At 56.5% G+C, this 21096-nt stretch overlaps 1 protein-coding gene across 1 annotated transcript; it reads right to left on the bottom strand.

Annotated features, from left to right (window-relative positions):
• Nucleotides 1-3433: 3433 nt before the first annotated feature.
• CBFA2T3 (core-binding factor, runt domain, alpha subunit 2; translocated to, 3) lies at nt 3434-18408 on the bottom strand. The gene is made up of 11 exons (XM_006860104.1): nt 18267-18408; nt 15897-15974; nt 13469-13710; nt 13251-13340; nt 8755-8936; nt 7705-7931; nt 5549-5634; nt 4795-4984; nt 4227-4295; nt 3953-4143; nt 3434-3733 (listed from the first exon to the last, which is right to left on the bottom strand). The coding sequence occupies exons 1-11, from the start codon at nt 18385-18387 to the stop codon at nt 3434-3436; spliced, it is 1776 nt and encodes a 591-aa protein (XP_006860166.1). The 5' UTR covers nt 18388-18408.
• Between the last annotated feature and the right edge of the window lie 2688 nt (nt 18409-21096).

Here is a 21096-nt window from a genome sequence, read left to right as displayed (position 1 = left end):
TGGTGTGGGTGGGTTTGGGATTTCTGGGCAGGGAGGCTCTGGGAACCTTGGCTAGAGTGTAGTGATGGTTTGGTGGTGGTTGGCCAGTGTGGGGACCCATGGTACAATCGTCTCAGAGACAGTGTTTGGTGAACTTCTGGGGTGCAGGGCAGGGTGGTGGTCTGAGCAAAGGACAGGAGGCAGAGGGGACAGTGGTTCACCGCAAGCCAGCCAGGGGTCTTGCTAGACACGTTCATCCATCTAGAGTCCCCTGTGTACAGAACGAGACTGGCAGAATGCAGAGGACCGCTGACCAGCCCCACAGCTGCTGAGGCGAAACCTCTGCCACTTCCCACCCCTCCCCAAAGCCCTGGAGTTTGGTCCCGCTGTGATGTGAGGTCTTGGGCCAGAGCTGTGGAGCATAGTGACATCAAAGGCTCTGGGTGGAGGGACTGCCTGGCTTCCTGTGATCACACCTGCCTGACACCCATTCACCAGGACACCCCTCCAGACACTTCGCCTCAGTTTCTCCAAATTCCCATTTTCTGATGCTGCTGCAATGCTTCTGTTGGTGAAACCCTCAATGCCAGGCCTCTGAAGACACATGCAGGTAGGTGTCTTGTTGCATGGCGGGGAGCACTCCGGGAACCATCTTGGAGTTGGCTCGAGGGACACTGGTTTCCCAGTGATGGCGGAGGGAGGGACTGCCTGACTCTGGTGCCTCGGTCCCGTGGCTGCTGGCTGGCCGCTCTGCACCCTTCCTTGCTTGCCCCCCGAGAGTGACCCAGTGAGAAGTGGAGAAGAGGGTCTCTGTGCATATCTTCAGATGAAGAGCTCCCCTAAGGTTCAGATCAGGCCCCACAAAGTGCTGACCAGCAGGTACTTGACTCATGGAGGAAGCTTCCCTGTGTGAGCCCCAGGCCCCCTCAGCAGACCTCTAGCAATATCCCAGAAGCTCAAAGACACTCCACGGCCACACACCTTGCTACCCTCCAGAGCCACGGAGCCTTTATATGCATAGGGTCAAGTGTCCCACCATCGGGACATGTGACGATACCTGCTGGACAAATGGGGGTGAGGTCAACATCAAAGGAGTCTACCTTGGAGTAGGGCAGGGCCAGTTCATGGACACATCTGCAAGCAAGAGGCCATCAATGGGTACATACTGGGAAACATCAAGGCTAACCCAAAACCCAAGTCCCAAACCTAGGAGCTGCAGGGACTGGAAAGGCAGAGGGGACCTGGGGGTGTCTGGACAGTGAACCCTACCTATGGTGACCTTTGGGGCTAGGTGGCAGCTGCCAGGCTCATTTGGAGACAGGTCTTGTGTGTGGCACTCGATTGAATCCTTCCTTTAATATTCAAAGACCAATGTTTGCACCTCTGGAAAATGAGCAACCCCCAACCAGCCCTTCTAGCCAAGGGCCACGGTGTCAATTTCGCTGAAGAGCTGTTTCCTATAGGTCACAGACGTCTGTTGTTTCTCTTATTATTTTTTTTATTTGGCAAACATCTCTTCTTTATTATTATCGTCACCACCATGAATATCATTATTTGGACCTCTGCAAAAACTATATACATTCACATTAACGTACAACATTGACTTCTTGCCTCTCGGTGGGGTCCTCTGGGAACCCCGCTTCAGTAGCTGGGACCATCTCCATATTGCACACTTGTCCTTGGAGCTTTTGACAGGGATGCAAGAACATGCCGCGTAGCCGACGCTGTTTCTTCTTCACCGAGCAGGATCAGAGCTTTCTTACTCTGTTAATTCCTCCTTGAAATCGCTGAAGGCGTCCAGTGGGGGGAGGGGAAGAGTCAGGAGGAAACGTTAGCCTGTTGCACCGCAGGCGGGAGGCAAGGAGGTCTGGGAGGCAGCTGGACAGGAACTTGAGGGTTATATACAGCTGATCCAAGAGTCTTTGCAGGTGAGGGCTGGCTGTTTTTATTTGTTGTTGCTGATTGTTTTGTTTTGATTTTCCTGCAAAGGTTTGGAAGGGAGGAGAGTAGCTGTGATTAGGCTTGGGGGGGGGGGGTCCGGGAAGAGGGCTGGGGGAGGGGAGAGCTGGGTACTGAGACAAGGGGGTGTGTGGCGAGGGACGGGGGTGCGGGGAGGTAGAGGAGGTCCTGTCTCCTCCTGCTGCTCTGAAAAGCAGTCCACAATCAACCCGAAAGATTGTCACAGTTTCATCTTGGAATCACGTGCTCTCTGGGAGGAACCTGTTAGCACTTTTCTTTACACAAGTGGAAAAATCAAATGTGATGAGAATTCAGAGAGACAGGGAGGACCGGCAGGTATGTTCCCCCTACACACACGCAGACTTGCAGCTACTTTGTGCGCATACGAGTCGTGGGTGCACACGGACCGGACTCGTGGGTGCACGGCAGGGCGGGGCCTCAGCTGGGCCACGCCCTCCATCTTCACCTGGCAAAGGCGTGGCTGCTTAGCGGGAAAGAAACAGAAGGTCGCTTCTTGGTGGGCAAATGCCCCTTGAGCCCCAATGTCCCAACACCCCAAAATATGAAAACAAAAGAGAGACCGACATCCAAACAGACCCCCAGAGTGGAATAAAACAGTGAAAAAATACTTTGGCAGTGACCAAACCATTTTGGATTTTGAATTCTTGCGGGTTTTTTTTTGGATTTCCTTTGGAGCAGAGCTGAGTCCGGTATCCTTGGCTGGCTAGCTAGCAAGGTAGTTTACAGTAAATATGCTTATTTACTTTCTTAAAAAAATCTTTTTTTTTTTTTGGATTTTTACTTAAAGCCAAAGAGTTGACGTCAAAGAAAAAGAAAAGAAACTGAAATAAAAAATACGTTTTGAGCCTGCTGTGATCTTCCGACTGTCCTGGCGGCGTCCATGTGTGGCCCAGGAACCAGAAGGACAGCAGCTCAGATTCTCGGCCAGAAAAGAGTGGCTCTCTCTTCCCTTTGTTAGTTGGGAGGGGGAGAAAAGAAAACCCCACCATTTGTCCATTTCAGAGTCGCTCTTTTTGCCAATAAAACAAAATAAAAACCACAAATTTTTTCCCTGAAAATATAAGCCACCAAACAATTGGATTTTTTTCATTAAAAACCAAGTATGTGAAGTTCACAAAGAGAAAAATAAACGAGAGCCAGGAAGAGCGCGAGAAACAGAAGGCGGGGGAGGGGCCGGGCGGGTCACTGAGGCACCTCCCCCGGCGACCATCAGCGACACTGCCCCAAACCCCGTCCGTCCGTCCATCTGTCCGTCTGTGGAGGCTTCTGAGAGCGAGGTGGTCAGGAGGTCATTGAGGAAGCTGCACTGGACACAGCCTCGTTGGTTCTGTTTTCTTTTGGAGAGGAGCAGTAGCAGCAGCGACTCCGTGGGCCGGGCTCCCTGGGGCCAGCCGGACAGGGCCGGGCATCTAGCAGGCCAAGAGGGGTCAGCAGGGCCTGGCATCCACGGGCCAGGCATCGGGGTCTGGGAGGGTCAGCGGGGCGCGGCATCCAGTGGGCCAGGCGGGCCAGGGGACCCGGGGCGGGAGGGTCCTCCAGAGCCGGTCTCGCTGGGGCTAGCTGAGCCCATGGGTAGGGTGGGGCCCAGGCCAGCGGTGTCCTCGGGCTGCCCGGGGCCAGGGTTGGTGCCCATAGCTGTGGGGCCCTGCAGGCCTTGGCCACACACGTGGTGGTGTTTCTCCCAGTCCTTGTGTTGGCAGAAGGAGCCACAGTAGCGGGCAACATTGCAGCCGCTGCAGGTTTCACTGGCCTTGCGTCCGCAGTTCCAGCAACTCTGCAAGCGAGGAGGGCAGAGGGGATGGTTGGGGAGGTCAGGGCCGTCACAGCAGCCAGCCTCTTACCACCTGCTCCACAGGGGTGGCTGCTGTGAAAACTAAGATGGGACCTTGGCCAGCCACCAGGCCTCTCCAGTCCCCGTCCCACACCTGGCCATCTCTGGGTTTGCGGGGCTAGGCTGGGGCAGGGGGCAGGAAGGACAGTGCGGGTGGCCCACCTCGCTGGAGTCTTCCTGCTGGTTGACCACAGTCAGCGCATCCTCTGAGGCCTGCCGTTTGGCCTCAGCCAGTGCCCGCTCCATCTTGGCCCGCTCTGTGCTGATGAGTTCGTGGGCTTTGCGCTCAGCATCAGACACGGCTTTCTGCAGCTCACACATGGCCTGTCGCTTCACCTCATTCACCGCCTCCTCTGTGGGGACCAGGTGTCAGCCCCAGGGAGGGTTTGGGCTCGGACCGCCATCCAGTCCACCCTCAGAACTGCCCCTCACTCACCAGCCTTCCTCCAGATCTCCTCGGGCATGTAGCCGGACAGGGTTCTGGGCACAAACTCACGGTGGGTATCTGAAACAGAGGGGCAGTGTGACCACAGGGTGGCTGCCAGCTGGTCACACTGGGGGCAGGATGTGAGCATGCGCTTCCCTGAGGACCAGGGGTTGGGGCAGAGCCATGGCCAGGAGCTGGAGAGTCCCAGGGCCAAGGAACTGAAGATTGAGCAGGCAGCCTGGACAGATGGCTGTTACCCCTTGGTACCCATGAGTGCGGCACTTTGGTGTAAAGTGACAGAAACCCCTTTCCTAGTGAAGGGGTCTCTGGGTGGTACAGACAGTTAACACTATTGGCTGCTAACTGAAAGACGGAGGTTCAAGTCCACCCAATGGGGGATCTGAAAGGCCTGTACTGTTTCCAAAACTCAGCCATTGACAACCCATGGGGCAAAGTTCCACTCTGACCTGCATAGGGTCAGCTGGTGTTTCTTCATAGTGCACTGTTGGGGGTGGCGGTTTTCCAGCTCACATGGGAGGCTCTCTGTGCATGCGTTGGGGGTGGGGGCGGCACCCACCTGCTGGAGGGCCATCGGTGGAGCTGCTGAGGGGGCGGGGGGCAGGCGGAGAGGTCTTCTTCGGGTCATCGACGTCACTGTAGCGCCGAAGCCAGTGGTTGAGTTCCTCGCGGTCAGCCTCCTGGCAACGGCGCAGCACGGTCAGCGAGCGTCGCGTCTTCTCCACCATGTCCATGATACAATTTAGGAGCTGCGGGGGTGCATGGCCAGGTGGGCTCAGGTTCCTGGACCCTTGCTCTGCTCAACCCATGGGGGTGTCCAGAGAGCTCCACCCACAGGGACAACCAGGTGCTCGATGGAGTCTGCTAACAGCCACCTGCGCGACTGGGGCGTGGCCAGGGCGAATGGGGGTGGGACTAGAATGAAGAGGCCTTGGCCTAGAGGGACCAAGGCGCCCCCTTGTGGCGATCCTGGGGCTCCAGCGTGCTGTGAGCATCAGAACTGAGCGCGCAGTTCTGTACCCACTGGGATCTGGCAGGGTCAGCGCTGCTAAGGATGACACTCTCCGCCTGCCCCCCCAAGTCAGAACACCCTAGGATTCTTTCCTGGGAGACAGCCCAAATGGCAGGAAGAGCAGGCTCCGGGGGTTCTGCCTGCTGCCCTCCCTAAACGTTTTGGGGTTTTCCAGGGAAGGGCCAGTGAACAGAGGCTGTCTTGGAGTGTTCTGGCTGGGTGAAGGGACAGGCTGTGCCCCTCACAGGCCAGGGCGCTGAGCTCTGCCCTCTCTGCCTCATCGGCTGTGCCCTGGACTCACACTGTTAAGATGTTTCCACTCCTCTGCCCACTCGCGCTCTGTTAGCCTGTGGTCGATGATCTCCTCCTGCCGGGATCCATGCACCACTGGGACAGGGACAGGGACAGGGAGAGGGGAGGCTGAGGACCAGGGTGGTACACACCCTGAAAGCTAGGGGAGGGGTAGCCTTGACCACCTCTCCTCTGTCTCTCAGTCTAGCCCTTTGCACCCTTTCTATCCCTCCTCCCCACTGCTAAGAACCCCTGACCTCACTGAGAGGCCTCACTAATGCCCAAAGCCTTCAAGGACCTCCCGGTTCCACCACCAGTACCACCCCACCCCCCGGCTCTGCTGTCTCTCATCCAGCAGACTCCTACACATTCCTCAAAGCCCAGATTGTAGGACCTCTCTTGTTCAGCAGCCCTTCGTTCCGTGAGTCTTTCTTTTCTATGCTCATCCCACCTCCACCCTAGCTGCATCAGTTCCCCAGTCCTGTCCACTCTGTGTCCCCAGGTTCAGCTGACCCTAGAGGGCACGTGCAGGCTTATCTGCTGGATCGTATGAAGTGAGTGTTGTCATAACCCCAGTTTGACAGGGATACAGTGGGGTCTGGCAAAGCTGGAGGCTGATGACCTGGGGCCCCATGTGACCTGAGGTCCTTTGCTTCTCTGTGCCTCAGTTTCCCTGCCCTGCCAGGGGCACAAGCACAGGGGAGTAAATTGGGGGTGGAAGAACATGAGTTACTATGCCCACAAGGATGAAGTCCCGTGTAGGGACCGGTACTGGGAGCTTTATCTAACCACGAGTACACCTCTGAGGCAGGTTCCTCCATTACTCCCATTACACAGATGAGAACACTGAGGGCAGTTGTGGGATACACTTGTCCAAGGCAGCTAGCCAAGGGGGGATGTGGCAAGAGTAAACTGAGCTTGACCAAGTCTGCCAGGCCCCCTAAACTGAGAAAAAACTGGGGTACCCTACTCCATTGGTAAAAGAACCAAAGCACCCCTGAACTGAAAAAGTACAGGAGTCCAACCATATCTGACTCCCCACTTCCTCCTGGGGTTTATACCCCACTGTTTGTTTTATATCCCAGCATCCACAGAATGTGTCCCGGGCAGGGCTATCTTCTGTCTTACTTCTCCCCCAAGGACCTCCTAGCTCCCTACACCCTACACATTTCCCCCAACTGCGTAAGGTGAAGGCACTCTGATTGCCCCATTCCACCCCCCACCCCACCCCCGTCCTATCTCCTGCAGAGCCAGGGACTGTGCCAACCAGTGCCCCAACCAAAATAGGGGCTGGATGGCTGGGCAGCTGGTGTTTATTTTTGCATTAGCAGAAGCAGGAGGGATTAGCACCTGCCCGAGCCGAGGCGGTAGCAGTCCAGACACCATCACCTGCTGCCTGGCAGACTGCTGGAAACTCTTTCCAGGTGGGGGTGGGGACACAGGTCCCAGCTGACCCTACCTTGGGGTCCCATCAGTGACCCAGGATGCCACTTCCCCCTGGATGCTGGGGTGTCCTGGGACTTATTCATCCTGTTCCCAATACAGATGGGGTGGTGGTTGGGGAGGTCAGGTGAGGTCAGGGTCAGGATGACGTGGCTGTGAGACTTGGCCCTCAGTCTCTGCATTCATGCTGGGGGTGTGCTAACAGTACCGGTTCCCTACTGACTGGGAGAAGAGAGTGCACACGGGGGTGCAGTATGGGGGGGTGGGGGACCCATGCTCGGGCGGATGTGACTGCTTTCAGTAACCACTGGGCCTCTGACCGAAGGTCTGGGTGTGGTCAGCTCAGTCCTCACACATTCTAAGGGCCCAATACCAGAGAGGGAAATAGAGGCACAGAGAGGTTGTGGGGAGGTGAAATCGGGTGGTACTGCCTCAGAGCACCCAGCCTAATTTACTCTCAAAGGCATGGCCCCCTGACTGCTTTGGTCAAGCTAAGTTGGAGGCACCCACTGAGTGGCCTCTCTTCTTATCCTGAGGTTAGCTCCCCCTCAGATCTTCCCTCGAAACTACTTCTTCAGTATCTTTCCTAGACAGACAAGGGCCAGGAGGCAGGCAGTGTGTTCACATGCACACACACATGCTGGGGCTCACACACGCAAGTTCACCTGGAGCTATGCTAACACACATGAACACCTGTGCCCACCTCCGCCACACACTGCTCACCAACTTGCCGATGGCGTTCCCGTAGCTCCCGGGCTTCAGGACGGCGGTAGGAGTCCCGGAAGTGGTGGGCCATGGCCATGTCCTCGAGGCGGTAGTGCTGCGGTGGGGGTGGGGTGGGGTGGGGCAGCCCATTACTAGGGCTGTAGCGCTGGGCAGGGCTCAGGGTGCATGGCCGTTTGCTGAGGTCAGGGTGCAGTGGGTCTCGGTCTGACCCGTTCTCTTTGGTCCTAGCCCAAAGAACAGGTGGGGGCCAGTGGGCACAGACCCATGAGTCCAGTTGGTGAGGGTGCAAGCAGGATAGAGATGTGGCCAGAGAGAACAAACACACAGCAGAAAGAGAGAAGTAGGGGAAACAGGCAGAGAGGGTGGGGCAACAAGAGAAATTAGACCAGTCTCCCATACTCTCCTATGCTCCCCTCCTTCCCTATGGCTGGAGCGAACCTCAATCCATCCTGTCCCTGCTCTGTGGGTTCCTGGACACAGTGCTCAAGAAGCTGAAGCCTCTGGTTGAGGGAACTCTTGTGACCAGAGACTAGCTGCTCCTTTGGACTACAGCAGGACAAGCACTTTTAAGGGCCTCGGAATCCCGGACACATGGGGTCTGCATTAGCACCAGGAGAGCACACAGAGTGCTTTCCACTAGATAGACTTCCTTAAACCCCTTCCTTGTCCTCCTAGGGCGCTCAAGGACTTCTGGGAGGGCATCTGAAGCCCCATGAGGCCTTGCTCCATGGGACAGGGGCAGGCTGGGGTAGAGTAACCTGTACAGCAGGTTAGACTGAACTTTACCAGGCTCTCCTCTCATAGAATGCAACATAATATCAACCCATATCCCATCTCCCATAGAATGCAACATAATAACCCATAACTCATCTCCCATAGAATGCTACTCCCAAGCCACCTCTCATCTATAGAACGTAACATGGTATTAACGCACATCTCATTGCATATCAAATGTAACCTAGTATGAACCCACACTCTCTCAGCCCTAGAACCCTGGCATCCTGGCTGAATTTCCCCACCCTAAGTACGCGTCCTGATCCAGGGTACCTGTCGGGGGTCCTTCTCTTGCCATTCTCGTTGACTTCCAGCAGGAGTTCCGAGGAGTCGATGGGGGAAGAGGCATTGGCATCCAGCAGAACTTGCTCATGCTGAGCCAGGTACTGGGCGGGGGTCTGCTTGGCCAGGCGGGCACAGTGCAGAAGTTCCCGCTGCAGCAAAGGCAGGTTGGCCTGCAGGGGGCAAGAGGAAGGTGGTGTTGGGCTCCTTGAAGAGTAGCATGGAGCACAGCCCTGCTCAGACGGGAGCAGAGAGAGCTTCGGCTGAGGGCTGGGCCATGGACCTTGATTCTAACCAGGGAATTGCAATGCCTCTTGGGTGGGGGGGCAATGACTTATCCAAGGGTGTGGCAGGGACCTGAGCCTTTACAGACCCCCAAACTGGAGAAGGTGAGGAACGGTGGAGTGATGATGATGTAACTAGTACCCCCAGCTTCTACCCCACTATGCAGAGGTGAGTGGCCAGGTCTGGCACACAGCCAGTGGACCCTGACATGTAATGATCTGTCATGACCTAGCAGACACCGGCTCCTCTCCCACTTCCTGGGGATTCCACCCTCAGGCCAGAGCCTTAAACAGAGCGTGGAGTCTGGACTCTGAATGTCCCTTCTCTGGGCCCACCCTTTGCCAAGCCCCTAACATGGCTGCTCACCACCATCTGGCGATGGGAGCTGGCTGACTCGGTTCCACATCTTATGGCATAGAGGGGTTGACTGACGTGCCCGGGGCACACAGCAAAATTTAGATGCAGATCCAGACCACCAGCATTCTGTACTGACCACTGCCTCCTCCTGCCTTTCCAGCCAGCTGGACCCTGGTGCCGGCAGCCTCCCAGCATGCACTGCTGGGCTCCTTGTGCTACTTCCCCAGCATCTTCCCAGAAGGGAGGGAGGGCAGGCGGGCCAAGAATGCTGGACGGAGGCCCAGCATCAGGCCGCTTGGGAGAGCCAGCAGTTCTAAGTATTGGTAAATAAATACAATTCCCCAATTTTCTCATGGCGTTTCAGAGCCGTCTCTGCCTGCCCACCCCCCATGAGCCTATCCTCCGGACCCAATCACGCATCCTGATGCATTTTTCTAGCAGCTCTGCTGCCAGGCCTGTTTTTCTACTTAGATAGCAGAATGGAGGCCAGCCCACCATCTGTTGACCACGTTAGGAGCATGAGCTGGGAAATATGGTCCCAGAGAGGTTTGAAGACGCCAAACATCCGTCTTCTCTCCTCCCAAGTGGCCGCCCTGGGCCACAGAGGGGAGGGACACACAGGGCACCGGCTGGCTGCTATCAGGGCAGTGGGAACATCTGGAGGCCTGGCCAGCTGGGGCCAGCTGGGAGCCAGGCCACAGGGGAGGCTGGCTGGGCGGGGCAGCATCTCCCTGCTTCTGCAGTGGAGTGGCCGGGAAGAGGGGGCCTGGGGATGGGCAGCCCCAGCCATGTGACCCGGACATTCAGCAGTCCTTGGCTAGGGGATGGGGCCACTGTTCATCCTTAGCCCAGAAGAAATGGGGTGGGGGCTACACAGGCACAACCATGTCAATTCCTCCGGGTCAGTGGTCCTACTTTTGTCTCCAAGAGCCTCTGACTAGCCTGTCTAACCACAACCCTGGGCCCCTGAACCTCAACTTTGTCATCTGAGTGAAGGGTCTGGTGCTGCAGAAAAGTCCAGGGCCACGGTCCTGGAAATAGTCAGGCCAGCGGGAGACTAGCATCTGTACCAATAACGATGACAGTGACTGTCTCCCACTGAACATATTCCAAAAGGTTAGAGGTTCGAGTCCACCCAGAAGTGCCTAGGAGCAAAGCCTGTGATCTACTCGTGAAAATCAACCAATGAACACAGTCTTACTCCGATACTCATGGGTGGGCTCTTCAGGAGTTGAGTCCACTCAAGGCAACTGGGCTGGTACACGGGAGACCCCGCATGAATGCTTGCACCTCAGTGGTCCGCCGCAGCCTGCCTACTCAATAAAGGCGTGGCCGCCGTGGCCTCTCCAACTTCCAGGTGCTACCTGTGAATTAACCCCACTGACCCCACACTCTGTGAAGTAGAAATCACCACCATCTTTATCCTGGAGAGAGCCTGACTTTCGAGCTGGTCCAAGCCCACTCTCTTGGCCATAGTTCCCACGGCTTTTCTAGAAGGATGCTGTAGGTCGATGGGGATCCCCCAGTCATGTTATGGAGCAGGCTGGTGCACCGGGAATCTCCATCAGGTTACCCACAGGCAGATGAGGCTACGGACTAGTGGGGGCCGCAGTTCACCCTGCTGGGGCGCATTCGCCTTCCGCTGCTCCAGTACTGGAGGCGGGATCAGCAGGCATGCAATAAGCAAGTCCTGAAATGGAGCTGGCCTGCAACTATTTTTCATTTTTATTTTTAAATTCTCCTGGCTTTCCCCCAGAAGCGCCAGGTCTGGGAGATGATTTGGAATTCATTTTCAACCCCCTCGGTCCTAGACCGGGTCACAGACAAAGGTCCTGTGTGGGTTCCCAGCAGAAGGGAGTAAGTGGGCAGGCCCCTCACATTCAGGGCTGAATTACTGCCTTGAAGGATCTAGGTCTAAAGCTCCACAACCCCTATGTGCCTTGGAGGGCAGAGGAGAAAGTGAGGCAGGAAGTGCCAGGCCAGGGAGTGTCCTGTCTGATGCCCACTGTGGGAAGGACTGGGCCCAAGTGGTGGTGCAAAGTGAGATGGAGCTCCCGGCTGGCTGGCTGGGGGCCGGGCCGGAGGACAAGGGCTGTATTCCCGGCCTCTGCTCCCGGATAAACAGGGGCAGCTGACGCTGGGCCAGGACATCTGCTGCAAATATTTGATCTGACAGCATCAGCCTGTGCTCTGTGTCCCCAAAGATGGGAGGCGGCAGAGTCAGCAGTAAGTTGAAAGAAGATGAGGGGAGCTGGGGAGGGCCCCTAATGAATTGCAAATGATTGCCAGATGGGCCCAAATGCTGCTTCACTGCCAGCAGTGCCTTTGTCACCAGCCTGGGAGTGTGAGCAGGGCGGGGGTGTGAGCAAGGGGCTAGGAGTAGGAGGTGGATGTGGGGGTGCAGCATGGGGTCTCCCAACATGTACTGGAGGGAGCAAGGTGCTGGCTGTATGCTCTGCCCGGGCTGTGAGATTTGGAGTTTTAGGGTCCAGGTTCAAATCCGGCTCCCTGTTTGTTAACCCTGCACATAGGGAATGCCTGCCCTGCATGGGGCTTTTGGGTGGTGGTCAGTGGAGTTGGGAGTGAAGCGCTTTGCCAAGTATCTCTTGTCCAAGGGCATCTTTAAACTTCTAGACCGTGACGATTGGTATCCAGCAAACACTGAGCATAACCCTCTCAATAGCCGCAGTTGGAGAAACTGAGGCACAGAGCAGGGAGGTCAGGATGGCCTGACTGATGAACCACAGACTACCAGGGCTGGGGTAGGGAGACGACAGGTAGAGAGTAATCGTTATCAACTAGTGGCTGGAGATGGTGGCACTTGAGGGGGAGGGGACCCCTAGTGCCTGGGACGCCTGTCCTCGAGAAGTTGTTGTTAACTGCCCTTCACTCCGTTCAGACTTATAGCAATCTGGTAGAGCACTTCCAATGCTGTACATCTTTGTGGGAGCAGAAAACCTCATCTGTCTCTTGAGGAACAACTGGTGGGCTTGAACCACCAACTTTGGGGTTTATCCTACAGAGTCTCTAGGTAAGTCATCCTCCAATACTTCTCCAGGCATTGCAGTCCAGCAAGGACAGCAACGAAGACACCATTGAATGGGGACTAGGCCTGTGTTTTTCCAACACTTAGCGTGCATAAGCATCCCTCAGGGTCTTGTGAAAATGCAGACTCTCAGTGCACAGATCTGGGCTGGAGTCTGAAGGTCTGAGTGGCTCACGAGCTCCTAGACACCACAGCTGCTCTGAGCATCAACTGTTTATCCAGTGCTGGACTTGTTTGACCACCTAAGTCATTTGCATGTAATCCTCCGTCCTCTACTGCCTGCCTGCCTGGCTGTCCACCCACCTGCCGCCCTCACCTCCTCCTCATTACCCCTCACTGTTCCTAAGACCTGCCAGACACTCTCCTGCCTCAGGACCTTTGCACGTGCTGGTCTCTCCACCTGGAAGGCTCTGTCCTCACGATCCACACAGAGCCTTCCCTCACCTCCTTCAGACCCCCACTGAAAGGCCCCCAGAGACTTCCTGAGCATTTCCTCAGTTCTCTATGAATGCTAACGGATGGTGAAATTGATCACCAGCCCTCCCCCAGGGCATCAGTTTTGTCTGCCTCGTTCCCACTGTGCCCTGGAGCCTCCTATACTTCCTGGCATGTCATAGGTGCTCCCACATGCTCTTATTGAATGAGTGATACTGGATGTGAAAACAGAACTCATCGGTCTCAGAGCGTTGGATTGGGGCCCGGAAAGGCCACACGACAACTACGTTGCAGTTGTAACTAGTGAGAGGTCTGTCTGATGTCCCCCAGAGAGGCCACCGCAGTAAGGAGGGGGCTTGCTTACCTTCAGGAAGGGGATGACAAATGGCCGCAGGGGGAAGTTGGTGGCCTCCTGGAGCTTGGAGTGAAATTCCTCAATGGTCAGCGTTGAGTTCTAAGAAGAAAGGCCACATCGGGACAGCTCAGGGCCTGAGCCCAGCCTTCTCCCCTGGCTTCCCCACTGTGAGAGTGAAGCATAGCCTCTGTGTGTGAGGGGTGGTCCTCCACAAGCCCCCAACTCACCACGAGCCCCAGCACCAGGGTGCGCACCCGCTCCCCGATCTCTGGGGAGATGTCACTGCCGAACTGCTGCAGGGTGGTGAGGAAACGCTTGAGTTTGCTGAGCTGCCGAGCGCCACAGGCCGGAGGCAGGTGTTGTGTGGACAGGGAAGCCGTGGATGAGGTGGCTGGGCCATTGCTGAAGCCATTGGGCGTGGACGGGGCACCGTTGATGGTCGTCGGTGAATGGCTGCCACCGCTCATCACTGTGGGTGGAGAGTGGGCATAAGTGCCAACAGTGATGGCAATACAGACAAGAACAACCGCTAGGGTGGTGGCCCCAGGCCTGGGCAGCAGCAGCAACTCTGAGGAGGACCCTGCCTGAGTTTGCCCCTTTGGCTGGTGTAGGGTCTGTGTTTGTCCTCCAGATCTCCCGAGTCTCACAGGCCCCACTGTGGGCTGCTGTCGAGCTGTAGGCCCCATACCCAGTAGGTTCTTAATGCTCAGACTCAGGAGGACATGCAGACAGATGCAGGCCACGTTCATGGACTCAGTGTCATGGACGATGCAGTCCGGTTAAATAAGACAGGATGGCCTAGACTAGCCCAGGTGTGGTCTGCACGTGGCTCAGGCCTGGCCTCAGCTTCTTTTTCTACTATGGCCTGCTCTGCCCAGCCCTGGACTCTGAAGTGGCCCTGCCTTTGCCCCATGCTTTGGTCTTTAGAACTTGGGTTACCCCCTCAAGCCAGAGAGGCTCTGCTTGGCTCATGAATGGGAGGGGTGTTGTACCATCTTTCTTTTCAACAAGGGGCTCCCTACTTATCAAGGTTTGGAAAGTGTGGATCTGAAGTTGAGGGTGGGCTCAGGAAAGCACGCCTATATGCCGCATCTCCCCTTCCTAAGGCAGGTACCTGGGTATCAGCCCAGCACTTTGCTACCCAAGCTCGGAAGCCTTCTTATCCCAGCTCCCAGGTCAGTGGCTCCTGCATGTTGGAACCTGTTTGCATCCCTAGTTTAAACGATCTTACAAGGGACACATGGGTTCTCAGGCAGAGCCTCCTTGTTAGCAGCGGGGGGTTGATAAGGAACACATGGCCCAGGGCACCTGGCCTCCTTCTGCCCTTGTCCCTTGTCCCTTGCGAGGCTCTGTCCAAGGAACCATTGACAAGAACAGGTCTCGCCATGCACTGATTTTTTCTCTCACGACTAGCTCCTGTGAATCCCACCGTGAACCCTCGCACACATGCTGGCCAAGATACAGGCGGTCACCACGGAGACCTCGCACAGCAGGGCTTATTCCTTGTTCCAAGCACACCAGCTCCAGGACCCACACCTCCACCCATCTCCCTGACGCTCTGTGTCCACCAGACCGCTCCCTCACCGACCTGTGCACCCGTCAGCTCCTGCCTCAGCCTGGACAGCCTCCCTGCCGCCCTTACCGGCTGTGCCCTCCACGCCGGGTCCTCCGAGGCCTGCTTGCCTGCTTGCTCCCTCCCGCCAGCCGCAGGGCAGTATCAGCAGCTTGCTAAAGAGACTCCGAAAATAACCTCCGGCCACAAGTGCTTTTACTCCGCGACAGGTGTGTTACTAAGTTAAACCGCACACGTGTCCCTGGCTGAGGTTTGGGGCACACACTAGCATCCTCAAAGTTCCCCGGCGCTGGGGCAGAGGGCGGGGTCGGACTAGGACGAAGACCCCAGAAAGAGTCCTCTGACTAGTCCCCTTGGCCTGGAGCTTAAGGCAGGACCTCCCCCTGGGGCCAGGAGTAACCCCATCACCACCAGGAAGAGTCACAAGGGTTCATTCGGTGGCCACATAGCTGGCACAGGACAAGGAGAAGCACCCTCAGGGTACTTGTACAGCCATGATGCCAACTCAACACGTCGGGCATCCTAGGCCCTCCCTCCACCTCAAGCAACTTTCTCAGAGCTTGATCTGATTGGCTGTGGTTAGCAGGCCCCACCCGCTGACAAGCATCCTGAGGATCACTTCTGTTTGCCGTACCATGGGCTCCATGGACCGGGCAGACAGCGGACACAGATCGCCCAGGGTGGGCAACATGACCGGCCTCATCTCCTCACTGCCCCCTGCAGTCCCCCTCAGCAGGGGGTACTGCGCTGATGTCTGCTCACAACTGGGGAAACGGAGGCATGGTGGAGGTCCCGTGACCAAGCTGGGTGTGCCCTCCACATGCCTCCTAGTCTGCAGCTCCATCTCTGGCAGAAGTCTTTCTGCCTTCTCACAGCACTTCGAGCGGAGTTTTGCAGTTGGGGAGCCAGGTCAAGGATACCTAACTTGCCCCTGAATGCTCTGAGCTCCTTGCCCCCTCTTGGACTTTGGGTGGTTGGACTAACAGGGCCTAGTCCATACTGGGGGTGCAGAGGACAGGGGAGCTCCTCCTGGGGAGCCTGACAGAGATCCCTGGAAGCTATGTTTCTGTTATTTTACTTACAGAGACAGACCATGGACCATTTTAGGCAGCCATGATAGCGGCCATAGGGCAGAAACGTCACAGGTCCGTCTTCTCCATCTGTAAGCAAAATAAGAAAAACACTCTGTCAGGAAAAGGGCCAGCCCTCCCCCCTCCACCTCTCAATAGTATTTCTAGAGATGGGGTTCGGTCACCCAGTCCTCTCTGAGCCTCAGGTTTCTCCTCTTAAGGCAGGGCTGAACTGGGGGTCTCCCAGGTAGCACGTGGTTGGACCACCTGAGCGGCCATGAGGATTTCACGCTGTGTCCATCAGGGTGAGTGGGACAGGCTGTTTCTTCCAAGAAGATACTTAGTAACTCTATTCAGCACCATCCTCAAGGGACCTAGGGCTTGAGCTGTGGGTTTTAAAGCTGTGCAGATTTAGGATTTGGAGTTTTCATCCACAGACAAGATAATTGTGGTTCCAAAAGGAAACCCAGGAGCAGGGAGAACACACCAAACTGGCAGAACGATCTGACTTGCCTAAGTTCGATGATAACCCTGTTAGCGCTGGTAGTGAGCCCCCTGTCACAGAAGGCAATCAATGGTAGGATAGAACATTAGCCCTTTGAGGATTCCACTAGCTGTCAGTAGCTCAGAGCTTTTGCTTCCTTCAACCCTCCTGCTACATCCACAGCCACTGTGGCTTTAGTTCCAAAATGAATTCTTGCTGAACCCTGAAGGGTGGGTCAGGACAGACGCCAGGCAAAAAAACAAAACAAAAAACACTGCCTCAAGCTCTGGTTCAAGGTCAGTCTCTCGTCAGCTTGGCTGGGAAGCCAGTCCCTCTCCGGTGCCAAGACAGCAGAGCCCGCCACCCAGGCTGCGGCTGGCCAGGTGTGCGAAGGCGGTTAATCGCCAACCTCCAGGGAATTACGAGGTTTAAGGACCTATAGAGATTACCTCCAAGGCAGCCGGTAGAACTTCTGATCTCCCCTCCCTCCCTCCCTGTTCCTTCAATAATGATGGTATTCTGACCCATGGCGGGGTGGGGTCTGAAGGACGCAGTGGGCAGAGCACGTGGGCCCAAATGCATGTACCCAGTGTCCTCACATCTGTTCATGGACCTGAGGCAAAGAAAAGTCCAGAAAACCCAGCTGATCCCAGGCCATCCTGTCAGGAACATCTGGTTCTGAAGTCTGCACTTCCGGGAACCAGGTTGGGAGGCGTGGGCTATCTCTCTGTCCCACTGAGTCTTGAGTAGGCAGAAGGGAAGACCTGAGGTCGAGGAGTTTGAGACCCTTCCCCAGAGGGGCTTTCTTTGGGTTCCAAACCCTGAGGAGGGTCCTCCAGGTATGGGGCTTCTTGGTCCCTTAACATGGAATAAGGTAGCATGTGTATTCTTTCCAACACCGAGAACAAGGCTGTCACTCACATCAACCCAAACCTGGGGGTGTCTTCCTCTTCCCAACAGCTTAGGACCCCAAAGTCACCGGAAAACAACCATCTTCCTGAGGTTCCGGCACCTTCCTTTAGAACCATTTAGAAGCTGCCCCGCAAGGCTGCTCTTCAGTGGGTCTGAGTGGAGTGCCTGCATGGAGTGTCCAAGGCCACCATCCTCCCGAGATGGCCTTGGTGGTCACCAAGAGTACAGCCTGGCAGGTTGGGATTGCAGCTCTGCAGACGGCTCCCAATGCACATGGTCCCTGCTTCCCACACCAATCCAGCTCCAGTCTAACACAGACACCCAAGCGCTGCACACCCGGAGTAGGCTTAAACCCAAGTCTTCCCAGGGTGGCAGGCCTCAGTCCATGACAGCTGGCATCCTCACACTGCTGAGTCCCGGTGGCACTGGACTTGTTTGTCCTCACTCTGGCTCGGTACCCTGACACCTGAGCCCCCATCTCACTTTCTCCACAGACAGCAGGCTGCAGGGTTCAATGGAGTTCACCTGCACACAGGTAAACTACTGTGTGACCTTAGGGAAATTCCATCCCTCTCTGAGCTCTGTTTACCTTCTGGATTGGATCTGGCCCTGGACAACAGGGAGAACAAGGGCTTGGGAAGTACAAACTTTAGAACCATGCTAACTCTGTAACCCTATAACAGCCTGTAAGGCAGGATTTAAGAGATGAGGCACCCCAGGTACAGACAGGGTAAGCAGCTTGCCCAAGGTCACACAGCTAGAACCTAATAGAGCTGAAACCAGTATCTACATAGCATGGTCCTTGGCCATGATGCTCAGTCTTATCCAGCGCTCACCAGGACCTTGTCTGTCCAGGATGGGAGGGCCTTACATTACTGGAATCACATCCAGGCTTGGGACCTTGGAGCTGAGGGCTCCCTGGAGGTACCTGCCTGCTTTACCTACTTTGCGTCCACTCATCCACAGCCTGGCTTCAGGTCACTTACGTGTGTGGGGCGTGAAGGAGGGGTGTCTCGAGGCTCCCTGGGCCGCTGCAGGTGGTGGCGGCGGCATGCTGGGAGGAGTGGACCGGGGCTGCGTCTTCACTTCGGCTGGGGAGTCGGGCATCGCTGCTGTCCTCCTCTCCTTCCTGTCTGCTGGGAGAGATAGGGGTGGGAAATGGTGAGTTTTTGACCAGCATTGGGCTCAGTCTGAAATCATACAGAAGAAGAGAGCTTGCTGGTCCCCAGGGTCCCCAGTGTTCTGTCCTGCCCAAAGACAGGGTCTGGAAAGGGTCACAGCCCTAGGGTCAGGTGTCCGCTCAGGAGCCTGGCAGGTGAGGCCTGCAGGTGAGAGCTCTGGGAGAGAGTCAGGCCCCTAGCAGCCCATGTCAGGCATCCGGGATGCAGCAGCCAGATGCCCCCAGTACCCCAGGTGGTGAGTCTCACACTCTAGCCCAGTTAGATCAGGTGTGCTAAGACCCAGAGTACAACAACAACAACAGGTAAGAGCAGAGGCACCTGCATCTCTAACAAGTCCCAGGTGAGACTGCTGCTGGTCCAGGCCACGTTCTGAGGAACCACGCCCTGAGGGTACTTTTTTGGGGGGGTCTGGAGCCTCTACTTGGACCACTGGCCTGTCCTGGAAGTTTCTGAGGAGCAGTAAAGCAGAGGTTGTGGTCAGCCTCAGCCCTCCCAAACCCCATCGTATGGCTATGGCTGCAGAATCAGCAGCCTCGACACCTGGTCACTGGAAACCACCAGGTAACAGGATTCAGGTGATGTGCCAACACTGGGACCTGAGTGAGACAGTGCTGGGGACCGAAGTGGGGGGAGGGAGCGAAACAAGCACTGGCTGACGGCGCTCCCCAAAGAGGACTCACAAGGAGAGGGTATTCAGGGACAGTCTTTGCAGGTAGGGGACGGTGTGAGCCTCCTCCCTTTCACCTGGCGTCAGGGGGAAAGCCTGCGGCAGGTGGCTCAGCTTTCTACAGCAGCTGTTCAGAGCCGTGGGGGTGGGTGAATCCCACCTGTGATACGAGGAGTCCTGGTGTGGCACTGAAGGAGACCCTACAGAGGTCACCATTCATGAGCTGAGCAGGGATGGGAGGAGGTGGAGATGGGGCCATAGTCTGGGAGCCCAGTACCTGCCCGCTCGCTATAAACGTCAGGACAGTGAAGTGACGTCATCTCCCCTCGCTATAAACGGCAGGACGATGACGTCATCTCCCCTCGCCATAAACATCAGGACAATGACGTCATCTCCCCTCGCTATAAACGTCAGGACAATGACGTCACCCCGCTATAAACGTCAGGCCAGTGACGTCATCTCCCTTATTCTAGACCCACTCTCCATCACCAGGGCCACCCTGGAGGAGGCGCCGTGCAGCTTCTTTGTGGTGAGCAGTAAGAAATGTCATTCACTGTCCCCATGCACCCACTGCTGTGGCCTCGCTGCCCCTCCAGAAGGAAGGAAACTCAGAGATGCTGAGAACATGCCCACGCCACACACTGCCGGGACTCCAATCGTTCTCTGTCCCCAGGGCCCTTGGGAGTCAGATGGACGAGGCCTTCTCCATTCAGTCCTGTGGAGGGGGAGGGGACTGGTGACAGCAGCCACCCGGCTACCACGACACCTGCTGTCCCCATCAGCTGTAGCCGCCTGGCCTCCCTCCCACCAGGCGCCCTGCCCCTCCCTCCTCCTCCCCTCTGCCTGTCAGGCCGACACTTGCTGATGGTCGGGCACATGTGTGGCCACAGCTGTGGGGAACCATCAATGCCAGGCCTGGCTGTGGGGCCGGCAGCCAGCCCCAAGGACAACCAAAGAAGGCAAACATGGCACCCGGGCCCCTCAGCGGGCTCGTCCTGACCCGCCCTTCATCTGACCTGCTGCCCTTGGTCAGCTGCTGAGCTGAGTGCCTGGGAGGGGCAGGCAGGAGAGAACCAGGTCATAGGCAGAGCTCGAGGGAGGGCAGGAGCTCTGGGGGCCAGGCTGGGTCATGGGACATCCCAAAGCTTTTGCTCAGAGCTGGGTCCTTTTGGGCTTCTCAGACCAAATAGAAATGGAGTATCAAGAGGCCAGGCTGAGAAAGGCCCTGAGCCAGGTCATCACAGTGATGCTGAGGAGAGCTCTGATGTTCCTGGGCTGACAGACTGTGTGTAGACTCAGGAGACCCATGTTTCCAGCACAGCCCATAGGCAAAAATGCTTCTAGACACTTTAGATAGGATAGGTACTTCCTAATGATGTATTGAGGGGCCAGTAGCACAGACAGACAGACTTACCTGGGTGGGAGCCAGGCCGCAACGGCCCTCTGTAGCTGCCTTACAGACAGCCCTGCCCCCCAGGTCCCTGCTCCTCACAGGTCCCTGAGCTCCAGTGACAAGCTGCTCCCACCCCTAGAGACACCACGAGGCTCAGACCCTGGGCAGGTGGCCCAGACGGGGACCCTGTGCCCGTAAGCCAGCTGGGGCAGGAAGCTGGCCAAGCTTGGATGGATTGGGGGTGACCGAGCCTGCTCACTGCCAGGGCCACCAGGCGGTGCCCATGTGGGCGGGTCAGCTGGCAAGTCACCTTGGAGAGGTGCCCAGCTCTGGGAGAGGTGCCCAGCTGAGGGGGTACATGCTGCCCCTCTCCCATTCTCGGAGCCCTGCAGGGTCCACCCTCTACTTTAACAACATGAATTCTCAGGCCCGGACAGTCCCAGCAGTAACATCTTGTTCCTTGTGCCTGATGTGGTACCCAGAGCATCTCGTCCAATCCTCACGCCCCCAGCTTATAGAGGGGGAAAACTAATAGACCTCTTACAAATGGGGTAACTGAGGCTCAGAAATGTGTG

The sequence above is a fragment of the Chrysochloris asiatica genome, unplaced genomic scaffold (genome assembly GCF_000296735.1).
Source record: "Chrysochloris asiatica unplaced genomic scaffold, ChrAsi1.0 scaffold00037, whole genome shotgun sequence".
NCBI lineage: Eukaryota > Metazoa > Chordata > Mammalia > Afrosoricida > Chrysochloridae > Chrysochloris > Chrysochloris asiatica.
The sequence above is the reverse complement of the archived record's forward strand: the minus strand, read 5'-3'. Positions and strand labels throughout refer to the sequence as shown.

What these genes read in the sequence shown, in the direction of transcription:
- CBFA2T3 (XM_006860104.1), bottom strand. Translation starts at nt 18,387, where the DNA reads ATGCCCGACTCCCCAGCCGAAGTGAAGACGCAGCCCCGGTCCACTCCT. An exon ending in AAGAGAAGGACCCCCGACAG is followed by an intron (nt 7,932 to 8,754) that starts GTACCCTGGATC and finishes TCTTTGGGCTAG; the next exon opens with GACCAAAGAGAACGGGTCAG. An exon ending in GGAACGCCATCGGCAAGTTG is followed by an intron (nt 5,635 to 7,704) that starts GTGAGCAGTGTG and finishes TCCCTGTCCCAG; the next exon opens with TGGTGCATGGATCCCGGCAG.